Source organism: Macadamia integrifolia, chromosome 3 (genome assembly GCF_013358625.1).
Source record: "Macadamia integrifolia cultivar HAES 741 chromosome 3, SCU_Mint_v3, whole genome shotgun sequence".
Taxonomy (NCBI): Eukaryota; Viridiplantae; Streptophyta; class Magnoliopsida; order Proteales; family Proteaceae; genus Macadamia; species Macadamia integrifolia.
Window position 1 is genome coordinate 10,363,120 of NC_056559.1, and position 24,442 is coordinate 10,387,561.

Sequence of the window (24,442 nt, forward strand, 5' to 3'; positions counted from 1 at the left end):
ATTGTGATGATTGGTTAAGGTGAAATGTTTCTGGTTAAGTACACTAAAATGCACTTGCCCACAGATCAAGTTTCAAACCTAACACAATTTACAAGTGTCAAACAATGCATTAAAAAAGATTTGGGACTACCAAAATGGAAGGATTACATTTTTTAATTTATAATTTTAATACATGATCAATATAGATCATTTTATAAAGAGTAATTTACAGCGTCACCCCCTAGAGAATGCCACTATTATAAAAGCACCCCATTTGTTTCACCAAATTAGACTCAAACCCCCTCCCGTCAGTCACTTTAAAATGAAGAATTAAAATGACCATTATACCTTATTCATTAAAATTCAGTTGGTGGTGAGGTTGTCGGTGGGGCTTGGGATGGTGGCTACTGCTGAGTAGCAAAGCTCCAGATATAGAGGACGGCGTGCAACGGGGAGGAGTCCAACTTGGTTTTCAAATTTTTATTCTTATGGGAAGCGACTCCGGCAACCACGCCGATGACTAGAGGAAGCCACAAGTAGCAACAACAATTGCTTCTTCTTCCTCCTTCCTAATGAAATACTGCGCTTTCTGATTTCTAAAAATCCAGCCAAAATCTCCTTAATGCGCCTCATATTTTTAGAGTTAGTGCTTGAGAAATGAAATGACACTGCAAAACTACAAAGAAGACACCGTGGATTGAGGGCCAGCCAATCGGCAGAGTAAACTAATAGCCGAGCGCGCAAGTGTATTTTTTGTTTGTAAAGACGATGTTCTACGACTCGTTGGGGCCTAATTAAAAAATAAAATATCATAAACCATTTTCTTATGTAACTCGGGAGAAGAATTTTAGGTTTCCTGGAGGGTTTTTTTTTTTTCAAACAAACTGCAAGTTAGGGTTTTCCGAGGATTTTATTGAGCCTACCAGCACCGTCTTGAGTTTGTTGCAAAGCAAGGCAATAAAAGACAGTGATTCAATTCCACGCTAGCTAATTTCCATCATATTAGTGGTAGATTGGAGCAAGATAATACAAGAAGAATCCGTCACAACTAATGTACTTAACTATACGAGGACACTCGATGAGAGAGAGAACCCTCGGTTCTCTTTGCATCAATTCTAATCTGGAAAACTCCATAGATTTCACGGTGAAAACCTCACCGGACCCGTGAGTTTTAGCAAGGGAGACGGTTGTGGAAGACCCACGGGCAATGGTGCAGCCTCTGGTCCATTCCATGGTGGATTGAAGAAAGCTTGGAATTGGAAATAGAAGGAACAGAGGAAGGAAGAAACATAGTGGGTTTGGGTATTTTAGGTACTTTATATTTAGTTAGGGTATTTTGGTATGAATATAGTAGCTGACATCATCATATAAGATGTATTCCTTAACAGTGACTGACGGCAGGGGGTCCGAATCTAATTTGGTGGAAGATAGGGGGTGTCCCTCTAATATTGGCATTCTCCAGGGCGTGGCGTTGTAAATTACCCTTTTATAAATACTCATCAATTAGAATTATCACATCATCATTCAAATTAACATACAACTATGTTGAAGCCCAAATAACTTCCTGGACTGTGCATACTATACAAGCTTTCACCTTAAATCAATTAATATAATAAAAAATCTAATTATAAGTCTATTATTAATAATGATATTTATAAGCTTAGTTAATGTTGTTTAATTAAATTTTGTAGCAACAATATAGAGCTAGATATGTTTTTCTCTTAGGAAAGAGCACCTTCAAAAGAGTGGATATTCCATCTTCTTTTTTATGCTTGTCTATTTCTTCTTTAAGAAATGAGTTGATCTTTTTCAACAATCGATTGATTGAGGGACCCTAGCCGGTGAAGGAGATACGTACGGGAATAGGTTTCAACATGAACAAGTTCAAAAATCCTTGATGCGGGATCCAATCCAGTAGCAGGGGGCCTTTCGATGAAGCCGTTGATGCAGCAGAAGTGGACTCTTTATTTTATGTCGATTCAACAGCCTATATTTATGAGATGCTACTAGGGGAGCACCTACTAGCTAAAGCTAGGCTAATGGATTTTACTTAATATTTCAACCAAATTTCTTATAATTTAATAGAAAAATAAAAATTTTATTTAAAAAAATAATTATCATTCTTGATTAAATTTTATATTTTATCTTAGTCGCACAATCACCAAAACAAAAGTTTTGATTTTTCATCCCCTTGATTTTAAATTGTTCTATTACTCCCTTCCATTTCCCTTAACTTTCAACCCAATAGAGCCTACCAGCAAGAAGACAATAATTGTCCAGCTTATTATCATACTTGACTAGTTTTTAAGTATGTATAAAAGTATGTGTATAAATACAACTGCAATTTGCCTAGCCCTTACGAACAAAAAAAAAAAAAAGCCTAGCCAATCCTAGCTCGCCCTAGCTTGCCTTAAGCCCTGACAAAGCCTCGATTGGGATTTTTAGGCACAAGGCTATGTTAGGTTGAGCCTGTACTATCACAGCCTTTTGTATTTATATTTTAAATATATATTTTTTTTTTCAAGGGGAATTGATCCTAAAAGAGAGTGTGGATGAAATCACGTGAGAAGCATCAATAAGGACATCATTTTCCATTTCATAGGGGGTGGGTCTATCATTTTGTTCCCCCATGTGTCTAGGCGTAGGGGCCATGATCTCAGATAGACATCACTTTCCCATTTTTGAAACCTTTCACACCACTCCTGCACTTTATGGTTTTATTTTTTCTTGACTTATTATAAGAGGGTTATCAATATATTTTAAGAATGATCAACATTGATGATGTTTCATTTTCCTTTTTTTTTTCTTATTGAATATGATACACTAATAGAAATATATAGGACCAGCTCAATCTTTATTTTATTTTATTTTTTTGTGAGAATGACCAGCTCAACCTTGAAATGGAAAAAATTAGGGACTGACAAGGTCAAATAGGGCCAACCTATCCTAACCCAGCCCAAGCAAGATCAATTAGGCTAGGCTGGGCTGGGCTGGGTTGGGTTAGACGGAGTTTGACAGGACTAGACTTGGGTTGAGATATCCTAATTTGACTTAGAGGATTGGATTGAGTTAAGAGAAATTAGGATTAGTCTAAAGTTTTAAAAGCCAACCCAGTCCGAGTGTCCGACCCACTAACACCCCTAGTGACCAAAAGCGTTATGGAAGGTGGAATGCATGTTATGATTCATGAATGAGGTGTTTCAACAGGGTTGTGAAATTTCAACTCGAATTGTCATTGAATGAAGCTGACCGGTTTGGGTTATGAAATTGGTATAAACCAAAATCAAACTAGACGGAATTCCAAACGAAATAATAAACAGACCAAAAGTAATAAAAAAAATAGAAAAACCAATAGCGAAGCTAGTATTTCAATCATTTTTAAATATAAATCTATGAATAACCGAATCCCAATCCTTAATTAGCCGATTAACAGAATCAAAGCCCATCGTGTCTACCTGATAAAAAAATCAATCTAAATCAAACAGAAACAAAAATCGATTTTTGACTTAACAGATTGGTTTTGGTTTGACTTATTACCAGCGCAAAACTGATTCAACGTGATCAAATCGGATTGAACGATAAAATTGGCAGTCCTAATGAAGAATAATAAACACGGACAAATCATGAGTTATTCTTCTCTATGGTGGGGGAAAATTTTTTCAGAGAGAAAAAAAAAATTATTCATTTAGTGAAGAATGGAGGTCAGTGGTCTTTTAATTTTTTTTCCTAAAAGAAGAAGTGATAATTTTCATTATATTGACGGAATGGTTCATATTTTGTGGACTTGAACAAGTATTCTATATCATTTATTCAAATTAAATAAATAAAGGGAGAGGGATAGGTATACCGTCGATATCAAGTATGTTAGCGGATAACATTAATAGGAACATATGATGGAGTATCATTCATGAAGAATATGAGGGTCATTTCAGAAAAAGGAAAAAGAGAGATAGACACAATGGGTGCTAGCATACTTGATATCGGCGGCATATTCAACATTTTTCTATAAATAAATAACTAGCTATAATATTGGAAAGAAAAGTTATCTATTTTTATCATCATTTAATCATTGATTTTAAAGTCAAATATGATCGGATTTTTCTCTGGTCAACATGATCAGAAATTACGTGTTAGGAAGATGTTATGCAAATTGATTGGCTTACAAAAAAAGGATGAAGTGAATAGTGGGGTATGTGATTGACAATTCGAGATATCTACGAAATTTAACATGTGGGTCATTAGGTAACCCTTACGATAAAGATGAGCAAAGCCTTTTGTCATTGTTCATCCCCTCCCCCAACCCCACCCCCTCAAAAAAAAAAAAACTTATTATCACATGACACAAAATAAATGGATGGTTCGAAACGATTGGTCTGTGGTCCATTCTATAGCCCCAAAGAGCTAGAAATGCTTCAAAACTAAGAAGAGGAGGGAACAACCATAACTAGCCATGAGTTAGTCTTATTGTGATCGTGGTATTAATTATCGGCATTGTATTGATTTATCGATTGGTGGCTACTAAGGGAGTAGCGCAATTAGTGAATAATGAACTTGATATGAGCCGTAAACTCAGACATCCTTTAATATAACTGATCCTTATAAATAACAATAAACGTATCATCCAAGACTGATGCTAGATGTTGTTAGTTTTTCCTTATGAGGGTTTGTTTTCTATTATTTTATATTTAATGATTTTTTAAGAACAGTTTTACTGTAATCAAGTTTAGTGAAAAATTAGTTATAACTTTATTTGTTGCTCTTTCAAGTTTCAATATAACATCATTTTACACGTGTATTTGAATAGCATGCAAGACAATGCTAGTTCCTGAAAAATAACATAATGATAATTCGATTTATAATAATTTAAAATATGATTTAAATAATTAAAAAAAAAAATGAGAGGGTTTCCTAAAAGGCAATATGGCCTTATACCAGTAGGTCAATTGGTCATTTTACCACTCCACTGTATTTGTGTGTAGGGGCCACTATGCATTTTAGAATTTTTTTTTTTCCATAAAATAAATCAAAACAAGGTTACCATCTCTCATTTCATCATTTAAGTGATGATAATAAAAAAACACCTTTACTTATTGGTTATGGCCGGAAGCCAAAAAGATTATAAAAAAAGAAAAGAATAAATGTGAAAAGAAAACATTTTTTTGAAGGAGACAAATATATTAATTCGATATTAGTGTTATTAGTGTTATCATTGCCTTTGTCTTATTATTTGTCTCTTTCTTTATTTTTTTCTATTCAAAATCACATATTCATAACTTATTTGTGATCATTCTATATTTCTATTATTAAACATTATTGGATCTTAATTTTGAAACTGCTTAATATACAATGCAGACCCATTCAAACCAAGTCCAGATTCCCTAACCATAGGGGTCATCCTCTCATAAATAATTACTATTGAAGTAAAATCTTCATCCTAACCGACATAGCCATAAACAAGGAATACTTAATTTCATTGGTAATTACCCTTGTGGGTAGAGAATCCAGACTCAAACCATAGTTTTAGGTACTAAGTCTATCGACCAACTCCAATACTCTAATATGGATTTTTTTTGGTAAATACCGATCTAATATGGGTCACTAATGTTGTACATACACAGGGTAAAAAAAATAAAAATAAAAATAAAAATAAAAGTACCGAAATCTTTGAGGGTGAAACCATACAATATGGCCGATACAGACTGATACTGATATTGGTTATCGGTGCCAATACCTAAACCATGGTTCAAACCGAACCAATTAGAAACCTTCCAAATCATCCATAATAAGTACCGGTCCAATATGGAGACCTTTTAAGGAACCGTGCCAAACCATCTAACCCCTCCCTACTGACGCCTAGTGGTGGACCGAGTCTGGTGACAGGTCCCTTTCTATCCTTCGACGTTTCACGCGACGACTGAGGTGGAACTTGGAAAATTGGTAGAAAGAAGAAAGGAAGAACCTGTCAAACTGTGTGTTCAATTCAAAGTTTAAAACCACTCACCAATGACACCATAGGCAGCGTAGAGGTTAAGTTACAACTGTATGGAAGAAGAAGAAGTAGAGCAGAGATTGATTGCGACACTCCCAAGTCCCTCCCAAGAACACCACCCTCCATTCTCCACCAATCTCGGAGCTTCTGAGTAGTTCCGACAGGGCTCAAAGTAAGAAGACAAAAGCTATTTGTTCTGGGCATCTCACCAATCTCAACCCATCGGATTCCCAACCATAAAAAATTATTAAAAAAAAAAAAGTGTAGATTCCACAGCTAAAGTCTCTCGATAGCTGATCTGCTAAACCTTTCTGGAGTTGGTACTGGGGTTTCTTCTTCTTCTTCGTCTTCTGCTACTACCGTCTTTTATTCCTCTCCACTCACTCTCAATTCTCAAGTGCTGAACGACCTCGAGTGCCGACCCCCCCAACCCTTTTCGTCTCCAAGAAAATGTAGAAGTTTCAACTGACGCGGTGTGAGAACAAGAAAAATCGTCCACTGTGGTTTGTCTTTCACTGGTAAATGAGGTGACCTCTTCCTGTTTTACTCGCAATTTACTAGTCTCCCTTATTTCATTTTCATGGACATCTATCAATTCATCAAGTCATTATTCGTTACTGTTTTTATGTGCGTTAGGTTTAGCTCAAGGTTTTCTTCTCTGTAAGCTATGAAGTGGATTAATCGTCTCCTGTGGTTTGTCTTCAGTGCTAAATGACTTGAACTTTTCTTGTTTTACTTGTAATTTGCTAGTCTCCCATTTTTTTTCTTCTCATGGACATCTCTTAATTCATCATCAAGTTATTCATTATTGCTTTCATGTGGGTTAGGTTTAGGTCAAGGTTTTCTTCTATGTAATCAATGAAGTAGATGAGAGAGGAGAACGGTTTTGGGTTCTCGTTCGAGCTCCTCCTCTTCTTTGGACTTGATTACAGAACCAGAAGAATCTAGGAGCTTCTCCTTCCACGCTAGTTCGTTTGCGTGATTCTTAGGAATTTGGGGTTTAAGGGTTTCTCTGTAAAACCAAAGCCAGACAGGAAATGAAGGGGGTTCTGGGCGGGATGTTGCCTGTTGGGGATTTGGTTCCTGTGAAGGAAGATGACGTCGAGTGCTCGTTTGCTATGGAGTACAAAGGCCCGCTTGTCTCATATGATCTTCCCCGAGCTGTTCCTATCGACATCAGACGGATTCCGACTGCTGCGGTGGTTGCCCCTAGTGCAGTGCCCGATAAAGTGTCCTTGCCGGTTGTCCAGCCACTCCTCGGTCGAGGTACTCTGAGCAAGAAATTGTCCAAAGAGCTAACCTGTGGTTCTGACGCCGATATCTCGCCAAATTCCGTTATTGCATTTGAGCCGCGAAGTAGAGACAGTTATGATTATCGATTGTCTGATGAATTCAGTAACTCCGGCACTGTAGGGTTCTCAAATGACCACCGTGGATGTTGTGACTCATCGGATGTAATTGATGATAGCTCAGGTGTGCCAGATTTCTCGAATAGCCGTGAACGTTCTTGTGAGTTATCTGGAGGATTAGGGAGTTCAGGCACGTTGGATTTTTCTAACAGCCATGATGACTCAAATGACTTATCTGGAAGCTCAGGTGCGTTGGGATCTTCAAATGATTGCAAGGAGAGTTTAGATTTTGTAGAAGATATAATGGATGATATTAATCCACCGGATTGGGGCTCCCATGAGTCGAGTTTGCATTTTCTTTCTTCGGAGATTTCTTCTTGCCAGGGAGAGGATGCCAATGAAGTGCCACCTTGCCATGACAAAAGAACATCAGTAGTAACATTCCTTGACGCTGAATTGAGCGGCTCAGTTCACGAGGAAGAAAGCTTTGACAAGGTAGAAGTTAACAAAGAAAAAATTAGGCCTGGAACAAAGGGACCGAAAGGATCATGTTATCGTTGCTATAAAGGAAATCGGTTCACAGAAAAGGAGGTCTGCATTGTATGCAATGCAAAGTATTGCAGCAATTGTGTGTTGAGGGCGATGGGGTCGATGCCAGAAGGAAGGAAATGTGTTTCTTGCATTGGAATTCCTATTGATGAGTCAAAGAGAGGGAGCTTAGGTAAATGTTCTCGAATGTTGAAGCGGCTTCTTAGCCAGTTGGAAATTCAGCAGATAATGAATGCTGAAAAATTATGTGAAGCGAATCAGCTGCAGCCGGAGCTTATTGTTGTGAATGGGAAGGAGCTGTGTCAAGAGGAGCTTGTCTTATTGCAGAGCTGCGCAAACCCACCAAAGAAGCTAAAACCGGGACGTTATTGGTATGATAAAGTATCTGGTCTCTGGGGAAAGGTGAACGTTACATCTATTGGATTTGTGTTTCAGTTTTCTTTGTTATGTTGAGTAGTTGCTGAATTTGACGTTGTGTCTAAAATTAACAGGAAGGACAGAAGCCAAGCAGGATTATTACAGCCGATCTAAAGGTTGGGGGTCGTATCATGCAAAATGCTAGCAATGGAAACACTGGGGTTCTTATAAATTATCGGGAGATTACTAAAGTAGAACTTCGGATGCTTCAGGTTTTGTGTTGTGTACACTTAAGTTCTGCTGAGATTTGAATTGTCATTAAGAAAACAGTTTAATATCAACACCATTCTGTTGAACATTGCAGCTAGCAGGAGTGCAATGTGCAGGTAAACCACACTTTTGGTTGAATGCAGATGGATCGTACCAAGAAGAGGGTCAGAAGAATATGAAAGGGAATATATGGGACAAGGTGCAGTATGCATTTTGATGTGCTATTTTCACCTCTGTTTTTATTCTGATTCAATTTTCTTTGTAGCCATTAATTCATTTGGTGATTTAAATTTAAACTTATCCTCTGGGGGGATTTATTACTTTTCAGTCTGGAGCAAAGCTTGTTTGTGTTTTGCTATCGCTGCCAGTTCCTTGTAAGGTTTCGAATACTTGTGAAGGTGGTGTTAATAATCTGGTGAACGGAGTTATCCCAGACTACTTTGGCCAGAGAGCACTTCAGAAGCTTCTTTTAGCTGGATATAAGGGATCCGGATCAAGTACCATATTCAAACAGGTAAAACCTATTTTAGGTAAACCAACTGTATCCTTTACTTGCAGTTTATGTAATATGTTAAAGCATTATTTAATTTATTAAAGTTTGTTGCCGGTTTTCATATTATGTTGTTGCATTATCTGTCACTCACAACTTTGTTGCCTTCCAATTGTTCAAACATGGGCTGATTGGTAGTAGAACCTTTCTCTCTCTCTTCTTTTTTCGGTCTTTCCTTCCAACATGGTCCAAACCAAGTTTGATGGTGTTGTTTTATTCCGTGTTAGCTATTGGAGTCAGTTTCTAATTATTTCAGGTTAGTTTGTTGTGTTGGCAATGATTATAGCAGAACTGGGAGTTCGGCCAGTTGCAGAAACAACTGACTGAGTTTCTACTTTTATTTCGTCTATTTTCCTGTTACAATTAGAATTATTTGGTGTTTTCAGAAGTATAACAAGAACAATAGTCCCTGTCTTATTTAAGTCGGAGTTCTGAGTTGATGCAGATTAATTACCAAAATAGGCTTGTTTTATTAGGAATAAGCCTAGGGTTGGGTTCCATACATGTTAGGCTTTTGATTCCATGTGTTTTGAGTAATAGACCACTTTTATGGGTCTAAAAAGAGGGCTCTAAGATTGAATATGGGATTACTAGTTAGTTTCCATTTTCATTAGTTTCCTTTCTAGTTGGGCTTGATTTGAGTTATATTTGTTTCCTTAGGAGTCAAGTTATTAATTGAGTCAAGTCTTTAGTAGCTAGTTTCGTTTTTCAACTAGTTTCTAATTTCAGTTTTTAGTAGCTATTGTATTAGGAGAATATTTGGTTTCCTTTTTTAGGGACCTTCTATTTTGTAATTCCCTCCCCCATTAACATTATAAATAAAGAAGAGGAGGCTCCTAAAGGCCTAGATGATTTTGATAAAAAAATTAATGGTTGTTGCTACTGTCTTCTACATGGAGATTTGTCTTGTGTTTGATCAAGGCTGATGGAATTGGTGTTTGATCCAATTGACTCTCAGCGGTGTGAAGCACAAGAGGTTCTCTTCTAGTTATCTCCCTCTTTTCTTCCATACTCAATGTGTTCCAGATCTGATCTACTGTTACAGGTATCTAATTAATTTCTTTTCTCAACTCTGTCCAGAAAACTGCAGATTCTGTTAGCAAGTTTCAGAACCTGCGTAGACCTAATTCATCATTCCATTAGTCCCCTTATTATCTACTTCTATTCTGATTTCTGACACCCTATAATCTGAGATTGATATTCTTAATCTCAGATCTGATCTCATCCTTGTTATTAATCTGTTTTGAACTATTCTGATATTTGATCTAATGTTCTCCAGGAGTATCCTGCAACATTGGGACTAGGTTGACTTGTCAATCCTAGTTCTACATTATGAGTTTTCAGGTCTATAAGAAGTGTTTTGGCAAGGCCTGTGAACAGAGACGAATTTTCTGCTTCAAAGTTCTGTTGGTTTGAGTTTTCTCTCAAGTTTCTATACTCCTTAGTGGTGTTTTTGGTTAAGAAAACCTAGTTGTCACCTTCTTTTTCTGCCCCTTCTTTTAAACAATTTATTTTTGAAAAGAATCTACACAAGTTTTCTAAATTTAGGGTTTTTTTTTAAGACTATCAAATACAGGTCAATGGGGGTTGAATAAAGAGGTCAGGTAAAAAGATTTTAACAGAGTGTTCCAAAGGCTGCAATTTTTCTTTTAAATAAACTATAATTTGGAATTGGTGATTTGAGTTAATGATATGCTTTTTTCAGGCCAAGATTTTGTACAACTCTACCCCTTTCTCAGAGGATGAGCTTGAAAATATCAAGCTGATGATCCAGAGCAATGTATACAGATATCTTGCTGTACTGCTTGAGGGGCGTGAACATTTTGAGGAAGAAAGTTTGACTGAAATCACAAAAAAACATTCTCGTGATCAATCTGGTACCCTAGGTATACCTTACTGCTTGCTTTTTTTTTGGTAGCTTTTCTTCACTTTTGAATTGCAGATGATGTCTTATTTCATCTATTTTATTGACATTCTACTAAAGAACTTGAAATTATGCATGATAACTGTCATCCAGAATTTATTTAACCTTTCGCATAATGTGTGTAAAGTTTAAAATTAGTCTTTTGCATGGGGTTCTGTATTTTATTCATGGCTTTTATATATTTATATGTGGTAACTGTGGATTTGTGTGTGTCAGGAAAAGGAAGCGTTGACGGTCTGCCTAATTTGAGCCAATGGATGGTTGATATGGCTATCAAGCATTTTATATTATAGCATGTCATTTTAGGTTATGGAAAAATTAGTTAAACAGTCATATGTTCTTGGTGGTGAGGATGTATAACTCAAGTCTTGTATCAAGTATGACCTAGGATGGAGCTGATTGGAGAGCAAGGATCCATGTAGCCAACCCCATTTAGTTGGGATAAGGCTGAGTCGCCGTTATTTTCACCATAGTTCCAAGTTTCGGTTACCGAAATATTTCGACCGAAACCAAAATTTCGGTTGAAACTTGGACACTTTTTGCAACAAGCTTTGATTGTGGCTTTCGAGGGCTAAATGGCCAAATCACGTCTTGAAGCTTGTAGGAAACCGTATTTTGAGTCCTTTAAACATAGTGGATCCTTTAGATTTAAAAAATACTCCCAAAATGGTAGTTTAACTTTGAACTCTGTTGGTAATGTACACTGCATACATTCTCTAATATGGCCATATTCCGCACATTGTTTAGTACTATAACACATAATTCAATTAAAACAACTTAAATATGTATTAGGAATGAGTAGACATCAAATTATATGCCATTTCATAAATTATACATCAAACATTGTTTGTTACAAAAAGTCAAATATATCGGAATCAACAATATAAGCAACAAGTCACCCTTATGCCTGTCCTAGTGTTTTAGACTCCTAGTACCACATCGAGTTCTGGGGTGGATCAAAATGACCAGGGTGTTGCTGCCGCTGCCGAATCAGGTTATCCTCTGACTGTATCACAAAAGTTGGCCATGTCATAGTAAAACAGAAGAAATGCTCGAAGTCCTCTACAACAGCCCAATATATGGAATTGACAACATACTGGAGGTACCCTAACATCTAACTTTGAATCTTGCACAAATCTTCCAATAATGCAGCAAATCATCGCTTCCATTGCGTTTCTCTATTGCCCAAGTACTTGTTCCAACTTTGTACAACAATGATTTAGCCAAGAAAGCACCAAACTAGGTTTTCCAAGCTTCTGAGTTGAAACTAGGCAAAATGAATGTGGTATTTAAAGTATGGTCAGAGTAATTTTTTGGCCGATATTTTGGCGAAACGAAAGTTTTGACCAGAAACCACAAAGTTTGATCGAAATATGTGCAATCCATGATATCCCATTGGGTTTTGTTTCAAGCGCTTGCAAAACGAAATTCCACAGTTTCAAATTTTTGCAAAACTGTCTACCATGGTTTTCACGCATTACATTTTAAAATTGTAGGAACTGAGACGGAGCAGTTAGCACCTGTAGATTGTTTATGGGGTGGTTTTGCACCTAGTGGCTTTGGCAATGGGCTGAACCTGTATAACATAGGTCAGCCATTGGCTAGGCTGACCTTTGGTTCTTGGCATGGTCCAGGCAGGCTTGATGTGTGGCCCTGCTTCAGCATATGGTAGGAGCAAGGACCGAGATCTCAGTTTTGGACCTAGTTCAGTCAGTCCTGAAACTGAGTCGTGCTGGATCTCGTTTTGAGGTTTCGACACTGGGTTTCATTTCAGCCAGGCCCGAAACTGAGACAACTTGGAGATTTCGGTCAGTTTCGACCAAGATTTAGTTCCATAGGTATGAGGAAAGGACTCTGTGAGCTGTCCAATGTCAATAAAGATATATTGGAGATGACCTATTTGATGTACATTTTTGTTCTCTTTTGGTTTTAAATACAACCGATGAGAGGCCAGATATTTTGTGAAGCGAGGACCTACCATATTGGTCCTTGGAAATTCGTAAAGCTGTTTCCTGTGATTGTTTATATTTAATCTGAACAATATGTAGATCAGATTGACATTGGCTGACCTTGGCATGGCTCAGGCTGGACTAATGTGCAACCCTACTTCAGCATCTGCTACAACGGCTGTGTAATCTGTGCAATCATATCAATAAACAAATCTGGGAGACACCCATTCAGCAGACATTGAGTTCTGTTTGGGTGCTGGGTCAGGCATTGAGTGGGCTAAATATCTTTGCTGATGAACATTGAGAGTAGACTTGTATGGAGGTGCAGGTTTCTGTATAGTTATTTATATTCAGTCATGAGTAGAATTTTACTTTATTATTGGTTAGGGTAGAAAGGACAGTGTTAAATGTTGACTTTCTCCAGTACTTTTGACCAAAGAAATTTCTTCAAAGAAATACCTTGGTGAAAGATATTAATGCTTTGGAATGTTTCAAAAAGCTTTTACTTAGACTTCGTGGCTAATTATTCTTCAGTTTAATAGTCGGACTGATGGAGAGCTGAACACTTATTTCTTTGCAAATGACTATATACTCCATCTAGGTACTGCTGGTACCTTACAAAAACCTATCTTTCAGTTTATGCAATTCAGTGTAATTTGTAAAGTACTCTGTTCCCATTGGTCCAGATATTCTGTTTGTTGGATTAATCTTCATTTTATGCAAACATTCTGTACATGTACACCCAGCATGAACCTGTGGTAATCATGCCTTACTTATAAATGAAACGATGCCTCTGATGGAAAAATCTGGTGGTTAAAACAGGGAATGACAATGAAAGTGATGACAAAGTAGTTTACTCCATTGGCCCAAGGTTGAAGGCATTCTCGGACTGGCTTCTCAAAGTTATGGTATCAGGTAATCTGGAGGCCATCTTCCCAGCCGCTACTCGAGAATATGCGCCATTAGTTGAGGAGTTGTGGAAGGATGCAGCCATTCAGGCCACATACAACCGGAGAAGGGAACTACAAATGCTACCTACTGTTGCTAGTTATTTTCTGGAGCGGGTAAGATCATGCTCTATGGTTCTCCTTTGCTGACTTTAATTGTTTAGAACTTGGAAGAGGGTGGACCTCGGCCCAATGGTAAGGTTGCTCCTTTGTGACCTAGTGGTCATGGGTTCGAGTCAAGAAACAGCCTCTCTGCAAAGCAGGGTTAAGGCTGCATGCATTATGACCCTCCCCAGACCCTGCAGTTGTGGGAGCTAGTGGGCCTTTAGAATGCTCAATCCCCGTCTTTACGATTAGTTGGTTTTAGTATCTCAGTGAAATGTTTCAATTTCAGTGCTGAGTTTTTCTTCCGCATGGCAGAAGAACAATTCCTGTGTTTTTAGGTACCTCAGGATTAGTGCACTGGTCCATCATGCATCATCTTTCCTGTGAATAGCGGTCCTTGAACTTCTATAATTTCTGGAATTAAACTAGTGTTGGGAAGTTGGTCCTTGTGTGGTTGATAGGCCCAAACTAGCCACTGGAAAGAGGTGGATCTGTGCCCAATTTGACCAACAGCTTGGTGATTATGGTGTTGGAATGAACTGAAAACAGGATTCTAAACCTGGAAAGTCTCACTAGCATATTTGTTAACAGCCAAATTAGGATAGAATGCTTGAGTGATCTAATTGATCACACAAGCCCTTTATTTATAATAAGCAAAAGAGAGTCGTAAAAGAACTATAAGTTATACTCCAATTACAACTATGACCCCATCAAGTTATGCCCCAATTACAACTATAACTCCCATCTAGCCGCCCCATTCTAAATAGGGTTGGTGGAAGGGAGAAAGTACCCTAGTGCCCCTGCGGCACACTTTGATATATATTCTAACACTACCCATCAAGTTGGTGCATAGATATCACACATGCACAACTTGACTAAACAAGGATGAAACACCTTCCTGACTAACTCTTTAGTGAACACATCAGCTAATTGGTCTCTAGACTTCACAAAGGGAATACAGTTAAACCAGCATCCAACTTTTCTTTAAAGAAGTGTTTGTCAATCTCTATATGTTCGATACATCATGCTGTACTGGATTATGAGCAATGCTGATAGCGGCCTTGTTATCACAGTAGAGCATCATAGGAAGACAAGTACACCAATATCATCTAACATCGTGCGTACCAACTCACAAATCCCCTGTGCCATAGCATGAAGCTCTGCTTCAGCATTGGACCTGCCCACCACATTTGCTTCTTGCTGTGTGGTGACAAGATTCTCACCCACAAAGGTGCAATAACCTGAGATGGATTTTCTGTCAGGTGAACCAGCCCAATCAGCATCTGTATAGGCTTTAACTATGAAATGATCATGAGGAGGTAAAATGATCATTTTTCCTAGAGATGACTTCAAGTACCTCAAGATACATGTAATTGTCTCCATGTGAGAAGAATAGGGATTTTGATAAACTGACTTACCAAGCTAACAGCCATGGCAATATCAGGCTGTGTGTGGGAGAGATAGATCAGCTTTCCAACCAACCATTGATAACGGCCTTTGTCTACTGGTTCACCCTTCTTTTCCTTGAGCCGAGTATTAGCTTCCACGGGAGTATCAGAAGGATGACAACCCAACAATTCAATTTTAGATAACAGATCTAGGATGTACTTTGAGGAAGAAAAATGCCTTTAAAAGACCGAGCAACTTCAAATCCCAAGAAAGTACCTTAGTTTTTCAAGATCTTTTATCTCAACATTGTCATTTCCTGTTACTACAATGTTATCCACATAGACAATGAACATAGTAACTCTATCACCATACACCTCTTAATGAACAATGTGTGGTCAACATTGCTATGCCTATAACCCATAGAGACCATTGCCTTATGAAACCTTCCAAACCATGCCCGAGGGGACTGTTTTAACCCCTAGAGAGCATGCTTCAACTTGCAGACTTTGCCCTGAGTTCCCTTACTGGAGAATCCTGGTAGAATATCCATATACACTTCCCATCGAGCTCTCCATGAAGGAAAGCATTCTTAACGTTAAGTTGTTGGAGATCCCATCCTAGATTTATAGCACATGAGAGAAAACTCGCACATAAGTCAACTTAGCAATTGGTGCAAATGTCTCTTAGTAGTCGATTCCATATGTCTGAGTGAACCCTTTAACTACTAGCCTAGCTTTGTGCCTGTCCATTGAGCCGTCCAATTTGTGCTTTACCACGAACACCTATTTACACCCAATTGGTCTCTTTCCAGGAGGAAGAGTCACTAGTTACCATGTATCGTTTTTTTTAGGGCTCCCTTTTCTTCCACCATTGCTGCCTTACATTTTCCATCTGCAAATGCTTTTTGTCAATTTTGGGGGGACACGAACAGAAGAAAGAGGACACAAATGCACGATAGGAGGGAGAAAGGGAATCATAAGAGACAAAATGAGATATGGGGTGTTGAGTACTGTTATAGCAAACACCAACAAATACGAAAATAAACAAACACAGATTTGCACCACACAGAGATTTAACGAGGTTCACACACAAATGTGGTGTGCTATGTCCTCGGGCGAAGAAGAAGATGTTTCACTATGTAGAAGAGGTTACAACCAAATAGCGGTGCAAAAATTCGCTGTGAAACCCTAGCTCGAAAAACCTCCAAATTACAACTACTTTCTCAATAAGACGACAGTACATTATATACTCCTCCAAGTCGTAGGTCAATCCATCAGGGTGCGGTCAATCGGATCGAACCGTAAGAGCAATAGGTCGGTCAGGAGTTGTACCCGATGATGTGTTAGGCTCAACATGCTCTGGATATAGGGCTGGCGAAGGGATGTGTAAATGTGCTATAGTAGTAGTGGTGGTGGTTTGAAGTTTGTTTTTGGTGTGGCCCCTACAATACGCTTGAAGATTGGAATTATCGATTTGCCTTTGAAATTCTCCAATAGTACGCTGGATAGGAGTCATCTCCCCTAAGCTAGAACAAGGCTCTTTGTCTCCCCCTGAGCTGGAACATCAATTTCTGTCCCTCACTCTTCGAAGGAGGATGGTGGATACACTAGTGGAGCAAGTAGATTTGGCAGATTTAGAGTCACCTCTTCACTATCAATTCCTGACTCCCCCTGGAGAGGTGGCGATTAGTAAACAATAGACGCATGAAACACAACATCAATGATGACTATAGTATGTCGAGTAGGAGGATGGTAACATTTGTATCCTTTGTGTGTAGGAGAATAACCCAGAAAGATACACTTGATGCTACGAGGTTCCAATTTCCCTGGTGAATGGTGATCCCAAGCATAGCAAGCACACCCGAATATTTTTGAAGGAACCAAGAAAGATGAACCCCTTTTAGAACATCAATAGGAGTCCAAGAATCAAGGACTCAAGTTGGCATGTGGTTGATCAAGTAGGCAGCAATGAGGACAACATCACTCTAGTATGAAGATGGGACCTGTCTGTCAAACATCATTGCATGGGCAATGTCTAGTAAATGCCGGTTCTTATGTTCAACCACTCCATTCTGAGCTGGAGTACTAATTCAGCTAGTTTGATGTATAATCCCATAATCAACAAAGTACTTTTGAAACTGGCCCTCCATGTACTCCGTTCCATTATCACTTCGAGGAATTTTCAGAGTAGCATTGAACTGTGTCAGAATCATCTTATGGAAGCACTGAAAACAACTAAACACTGTTGCATCATATACAACCATATTGTGTGTGAGTAACAATCAATGAAAGACACAAACCATCGTTTGCCAGAAATAGATGTTTGGCGAGACGGACCCCAAATATCAGAGTGAATCAAATGGAAAAATGAAGTACTTTATTTAATGGAAAATAATTGGAACGAGTTTGTTTAGCCAGAGTACAAGCTTCACAAAAAAAAAAAAAAAAAATCATCCCTATTACATTGCTTAACTAATTGGGGAAATAAAAGAGATAATTTCCCAAGTAGAGGGTGTCCTAAACGTTAATGCCATTGTTGCAGATCAAAGGAAACAGAGAGTTGCTGATGAGGAGTAGCAGAAACCGTAGTTGTAAGGAGACAACCATTATCAAGCAAATAGAGTCCACCCCGTAACTTACCACATCTAATTGTCTTCCCCATTACTAGATCTTGAAAAATGCAATGGGAGGGAAAAAAATTATTCTACAGTTCAAGTTCCTAGTAAGGCTACTTATAGATAGCAGGTGGGTAGTAAAATTTGGGATGTGTAAAATAAATTTAATGTAAGAGAAGAAGAACACTGAATAGAACCCTTTCTAGAGACGGAAGATAGGGTGCCATCTACGACCCAAACTTTCTCTTTGCCTGAGGTGGGTAATACTGATGAAAAATGTTTGAAAAATCAGTCATATGATCAGTGGCATCGGAGTCAATGATCCAAGTACTAGAGACTACCGATGCACAGTGACCACCAAAAAAGATACCTGAATGGGCAAAGTTGGAACCTGAAGGGACTAAATTGGCATGAGCTGATAAATTGGAAGCCTTGAACATGCGCCTGAAAGCTTGGAGTTCCTCCTGGGAGAGACCAGTATCAGTTGTAGATGGATTGTCCACAGTTTCAGCCTGGTTAACTTTGTTCTTGGATTTATCACGAGCACACTTAGCTTCAAAATCAGCAGGTTTCCCATGAAGCTTCCAACATGTTTCTTTGGTATGGTATGGTTTGTTGTATTGTTCACATTTTACCACCTCCTTGGTAGTGTCACTAGTACGGGTTGTTCCTCAGAAGTAGTGGAACCAATCTATAGGGCTGATTTTTCAGCAGTGGGAGGATGAAGCATAGAGTTGCGACGACACTCCTCCGTATGGACTAGGCAAAGGGCTATTCTAGAGTAGGGAAGGTTATCTTCTTAGTACCTGGACATGAATCTGATCATACTCAACGTTTTTATACCAGCCAAGAAATCATATAATCTGATTTTGTCCACATGCTTTGTATAGGGAGCAATGTCAGCACTTGAAGGGTGATAGTGTGCAAAGTGATCAAGCTCATACCATAGAGTGCGAAGCTTAGCATGGTATTTGGACACAAATAGATCCTGCTGAGTAGTGTTACGAACCTTCTTGTGAAGATCAAATACATGAGCATTGTTGCCTATCTGTCCATAGGTTTCCTTGGCAACATCCCAAATTTGAGCAGCAATTTCTAACAACAAGAACCCTTTAGAAATATACCGATGAATAGAATTAATCAGGAAAGACATTACTAGAGAGTCATTAGTAATCCATTTGTCCTAGGCAGTACCTTCGGTAGAGGGTTTCTTTGATTTGCCTGTGATATGTCCAGTGAGACCTCTACCTGCAATAGTACGATAGATAGATTTGGACCGCATGAGGTAATTAGTTCCCTCCAATTTCATAGAGCTAGTGCCAAAGGGCATGTATTCAATGCAACTTTGCCCATCAGATTCTGAGGTTGCAATAGTTATTTTAGACATGATGGCACCAAGGAGAAATCGACAATCAGCAGGAGAAATACTAAAACTTCAAAATCAGCCGTTAGAAAGAGCCCAGACTTGGATCGAATTGCCCTGTAGGGGTAATGAGGAACTCATCCAAATATTGTATGATTCTGATGAAGAGTTGGTGAGATATGAAAAATTAGGGTTTTGGAAGAAAACCTTGAATTTTCAAGAGGATAAGGATCACACACACAACCTTGGTAGATGGGGCCACAGGCTGGTCGATCTCCTTTGTAGGGGTGAGGAAGGTCCCTTCCAAATGTCACTTGATTCTGAGGGAGGGAACCCAAAATCGATGGGATCAGGGTTTTGGAGAAAACCCTATAATCGCAGGTGGGTATGGTCTTCAATCCTGCAAGCAATGATGGATACTTCTTCAAGGTGTAGTGCTTGATCTTCAAGAGGAGGTTTGATCTTAACAAAAGAAAGAATCAAACCCTAAGAAGGGAAGAATCAAGAATCGCAGGGTAGGGAAAAAATAGTACTCCAATTGCTCACTCCCAAAGTTTTAGGGTTTAAAACATTGAGGTAATGTGTAGGACAACAACTAAATTTATATGAATCACGTCATTAGTGTTGTCCTATGGGGAATGAGGGAGACAAAGGAAGAAAAGAAGGTGGAGGTTGAGAAGGATGGAGGCTTGCGATTTGGGAAGAAGAGAAGGGGAAGTTTGAAAAAAACTGGATGAGAAAACTGGCTCTGGTACCATGTTAACAGCCAACTTAGGGTTGAGTGATCTAACTGATCACACAAGCCCTTTATTTGTAATATGCAAAAGAGAGTTATAAAAGAACTACAAGTTATACCCCAATTACAACTATGACCCCCATCCAGCCGCTCCACTCTAAATAGGATTGGTGGAAGGGGGAAAGTACCTTAGTGCCTCTGCGGCATGCTTAAATATATGTTCTAACAATATTAATACATATCATGTATCTGTCTGCACCTTCACAAGTCTAAGCATGTGAAGCTATTTTTATAGTATTGTCAAAGGTTATAATTCTAAACTTTTATGTATTGTGCAGGTTGTTGAGATCTGTAAGACGGATTATGAACCTTCCAATATGGACATCCTATACGCTGAGGGAATCACTTCATCAAATGGGCTTGCATACATGGACTTCTCATTCCCCCGTTCAGCATATGGTAGCAACCTTGATACTGCTGATGTGCATGATCCCTTGCTGAGGTCAGTATTCATTTTTCGTACTTTGGTTCTTATGCATTTATGAATGTGAAGATGCTGTTGCCTCCTGATTTGTCTGACCTGGAACCTGTGAGATCACCTTGACCAGAAAATCACATTTATCCGATCCATTCGATTGTTTTTCCAATGATTTGGGTTGGAGTAACAATTGACAAGTGCTCCATTTAGTACCAGATAGGCCACCGAATGGACTAAGTGTTGACAAATGAAAAAATGCGAACAAGGTGCATAGGCCCCCAAATGGCCCGAGGCATCCACCTGATTTTATAACTTTTTAAGGGTAAAAAAAGCCCACAAAATAAATTGTAGGAATAAGATATATATATTATTTAAGTTGTAAAACTAAGAATTAGAGTGAGGTGTACTTGATTGTACAGATTAGTAGTGATTCCTGAATAAAATGAAGAATATAGTACTTGCTACAGATTCCCAAACCAAATATATGAAGCCTGGTAAAGGAGACCCCTGTGCCCTATTTGGTTGCATTCCCTACATTTTTTCATGATTTTTTGTATGAATTCAGATTGAAATTTTTACACATGGATGTGAGTTGGTAGATACTGAGGAAAAACTTGAGCACCAAATGTGCTGACATGTGACAGAAATGTACTGTGGAGATGATCCCGTGAAGACAACCAAACAATGTATTAAGGAAGCTTTGCCCAACATAACATTGGCCAACATAGCATTCTTTTTCTTTGAATAGAGCCTCCTGTAAATCAGCACACAAAGAATGAAGAAGAAAAGGAGCAGAATAAAGAAGAGAGCAGCAGATTTCAGAACAAGAAGAAAAAAAGGGAAAGGAAGAAGAATAGAGAAACTAAAATTAAGTAAGTAAAGAAAAAAAGAGGAGAATGATCCAGCTGTGAAACCTATCCTCTATTTTGACAGACTCCCCTTGAAATGGTAAGGCCAAATGAACTGAGCACACGGAGTCTCCCCTAGGAGAGCTTGATGAACAAAGCATTGCCCTGATTAATTGAGATGCTGATAAAAAAAGAAAAAAAAAAAATAAAAAAAGAGCAGACGAAGGAACAGAAAGGGAAGAAAAGTGTACCTGGTCTAGTTGTTGTAGGCAGAGGGGGTAAGCTTCAATCCAATTGGTCAGTCCTCAATGTAGACCAGCCCTCTGCTTTCCTGCTTTTTTTCTTTCTCATCAGTTGTTTGTTATGATAAGGAATCCCAATAGACATACTGAATTAGGAAAAAATTACACAAGAAGCAAAATATGAAGGAGATCAAATTATAAACCTACCTTCTATGCAAGTGTGAATCTTGAGACAATTTGGATAATTTTAACGAGGCAAGTACCTATTTGATCTGAGTTAACCAGGTGATGTGCAACAGAAGTGCCACAGCCAGCACTTGGCTTCGTCTTGCGCCTCAGGTGCTGTGGCCTGGTTAGTCCTGTGACAACATTGCTTGACAGGGAAAATCTAGGATTAAAGTTTGACATAAGGTCTGATAGTTGAAACAGTTGACATTTTTCTTGTGAAAATTTGATTGTTTGTCCTTGCAGGTATCAACTCATTAGAGTGGATGCAAGAAGCCTTAAGGAAAACTGCAAGTGGCTGGAAATGTTTGAAGATGTTAGACTTGTTATCTTTTGTGTTTCCTTGACTGACTATGATCAATCATTTGATGATGGGAATGGGGTTGCAATGAATAAGATGTTGGCTAGCAGGAGGCTCTTTGAGAGCATTGTCACTCATCCTAGTTTCAATCAGATAGATTTTCTTCTGATACTCAACAAGTTTGATTTGTTTGAACAAAAGATTGAACATGTCCCTCTAACTGTGTGCGACTGGTTCAATGACTTCAACCCAGTGATCAGCCGCCATCGTTCCAACAATAACAGCTTCAACAATAATTCTTCACTGGCTCAGCAGGCTTCCTACTATATTGGTGTCAAGTTCAAGAGGCTGTTTTCTTCTTTTACTGATCGTAAGTTGTATGTTTCGATGGTGAATGGGTTGGATCCAGATACCGTTGATCAAGCTCTTCATTATGCAAGTGAGGTTCTGAAGTGGGATGATGAAAGAGCCTACTTCAGTATCAGTGAGTACTCGATTTACAGCACAGAAGCAAGCTCCATCTCCCATTGATGTTGAATGGAAATGACTTGTCATGCTCCAGCTCTGTGTAAATCAGTATTCAGTGCCAGTGTACATATACAAACTGTAAAGCAAAAGAACAAGAATATAATTGTTTTGGGTAAAATATTGAGAATGAGTAAAAGATTGAAATTCCCTTCGTCTTTATAGTGATTTAGTTTGGTTTTGATTTCCACACCTATCAAGAAAAAATACCAACAATTACTTTGCGGTTTTGTAGGCACTGATTGTGGAGGAAGATATGAAAGAAAAGAAAAATACAGGTAATGCTAGTAAAATATTAAAATGGAAAACCATATTCATCTTGTGATGAGAGAGAGAGAGAGAGAGAGAGAGAGAGAGAGGTCGCAGCTTTACGCCCCCCTATCATATGCTACCATGTGACAATTTAAGAATGACTTTGTTATGATAATTGAATTTCTTTATGATATGGTGCCAAGTGAGTAGTGACAAAAGCAATTTCTGAATCAAAAGCTTCCACCTTGAGAAGTGTGAATACCATGTACCTCCCAATCGGGCTCCCAAGGTTTTTGTTCTGATGAATGGCACAAATATAAGGTAATTATGAGGGCACATCTATTATTAATTTTGTAGGATAAGTGGATGAACTAATCAGATCAAAGCATAGAACTAGTAATTCTGTTTGGAGGGTTGACTCCCAAGCCCCAACTCAAACTGATCTCATTGGTAACCTCAATAATGGCTCAAAAGTCTCCTCCCATGAAGGGCTTAATGGAATCAAATTTTTTTGAAGTAGGGAAGAAGCATAAACTAATCTCCAACTTTATGTGGGATGAGTACTGATGAGTGATGAGGAAAAGAAAACAAAAACTTCCCACACAATTCACTAAAATATACTTTACACAACTGGGAGGTACCCTCACTCCCCCCACCCCCCCTCTTACCCTAATCCGCTTCCCCTTTCAAACACTCTTCCACACAAACACACCTACCTACTTACTATCCTTAATAAAAGAAGAAGAAGAAAAAAATCTCATACTATAGAGCATGTTCTCCTCACTCCATGGTTGCCCAAAAAGCTGAACCAATGATTCTATGATTCTTACTACAGTGCATTTTCTCGTCACCTCCTCTTAACAGTTTCAGGATTGTTCATCCAAACAAAAAATTCAGATTAATAAGGCACCATGTTGGACACATAATGGAACTTACAATGTAGGAGTACAAACCAGTACTAATTCACATTAATCTAGCCTAAAAAGTTATGAAAGCATTCGAATAGAAATTGGGGGCCAAACAAAATATGAAGCTGACCATAAGATGCAACTTAAGCAATAAAGAGGTGAGATACATTTAAAATAAGAATCAGAGGAAGTTGAAATTTCGAGTGCAAAGGAGCTGGGAATCCTTTGATAACTAAACATTTATTTTTGGGACCTGCTCTTTTACCTTCTAGAATATTCTGTTTCACTACAATTTCAACTATGTGTAGACACCTAATTTTATCACCTTTGGAGATGGTGTTAGATTTTGATGAGATAGGAAAGGAGAGAGACGGAGAGAGATAATGGAGAATGACGAAGGGAGATATACCATACACTCACTCTCTATCTCCCATCCACTTTGTTTTCTCTCTCTCTCCCCCCACCTTTCTCTTTGCCTCACTCTCTCTCCCCGCTCCCATACACTAACTCTCCCCCATTCTTTTTTATTCTCTCACATTTTTTCTCGTCTTTAGGGAATAGGAAATTTCACTGTTCCCACAAAAAGAGGCATG

General features: G+C 38.5%; 1 protein-coding gene across 8 annotated transcripts; it reads left to right on the forward strand.

Annotated features, from left to right (window-relative positions):
* Positions 1-5,903: 5,903 nt before the first annotated feature.
* LOC122072728 (extra-large guanine nucleotide-binding protein 1-like) lies at positions 5,904-22,851 on the forward strand. Of its 8 annotated transcripts, none has more exons than XM_042637120.1 (10): positions 5,904-6,495; positions 6,605-6,706; positions 6,796-8,268; positions 8,358-8,495; positions 8,588-8,692; positions 8,822-9,007; positions 10,749-10,929; positions 13,739-13,980; positions 20,409-20,572; positions 22,110-22,851. In XM_042637120.1, the coding sequence occupies exons 3-10, from the start codon at positions 7,006-7,008 to the stop codon at positions 22,693-22,695; spliced, it is 2,865 nt and encodes a 954-aa protein (XP_042493054.1). In that variant the 5' UTR covers positions 5,904-6,495; positions 6,605-6,706; positions 6,796-7,005; the 3' UTR covers positions 22,696-22,851. The 8 variants fall into 8 exon arrangements, with proteins under 8 accessions (XP_042493054.1, XP_042493056.1, XP_042493053.1 ...); XM_042637122.1 differs by having other exon boundaries at positions 6,605-6,661; XM_042637119.1 differs by having other exon boundaries at positions 5,904-6,486.
* The last annotated feature ends 1,591 nt before the right edge of the window (positions 22,852-24,442 follow it).

Excerpts from the sequence above, each read along its gene's own strand:
- LOC122072728 (XM_042637114.1), top strand. The coding sequence starts at position 7,006 with ATGAAGGGGGTTCTGGGCGGGATGTTGCCTGTTGGGGATTTGGTTCCT. Across the intron at positions 8,269-8,357 it reads TATCTGGTCTCTGGGGAAAG|GAAGGACAGAAGCCAAGCAG; the intron begins GTGAACGTTACA and ends TAAAATTAACAG. Across the intron at positions 20,573-22,109 it reads GTGCATGATCCCTTGCTGAG|GTATCAACTCATTAGAGTGG; the intron begins GTCAGTATTCAT and ends TTGTCCTTGCAG.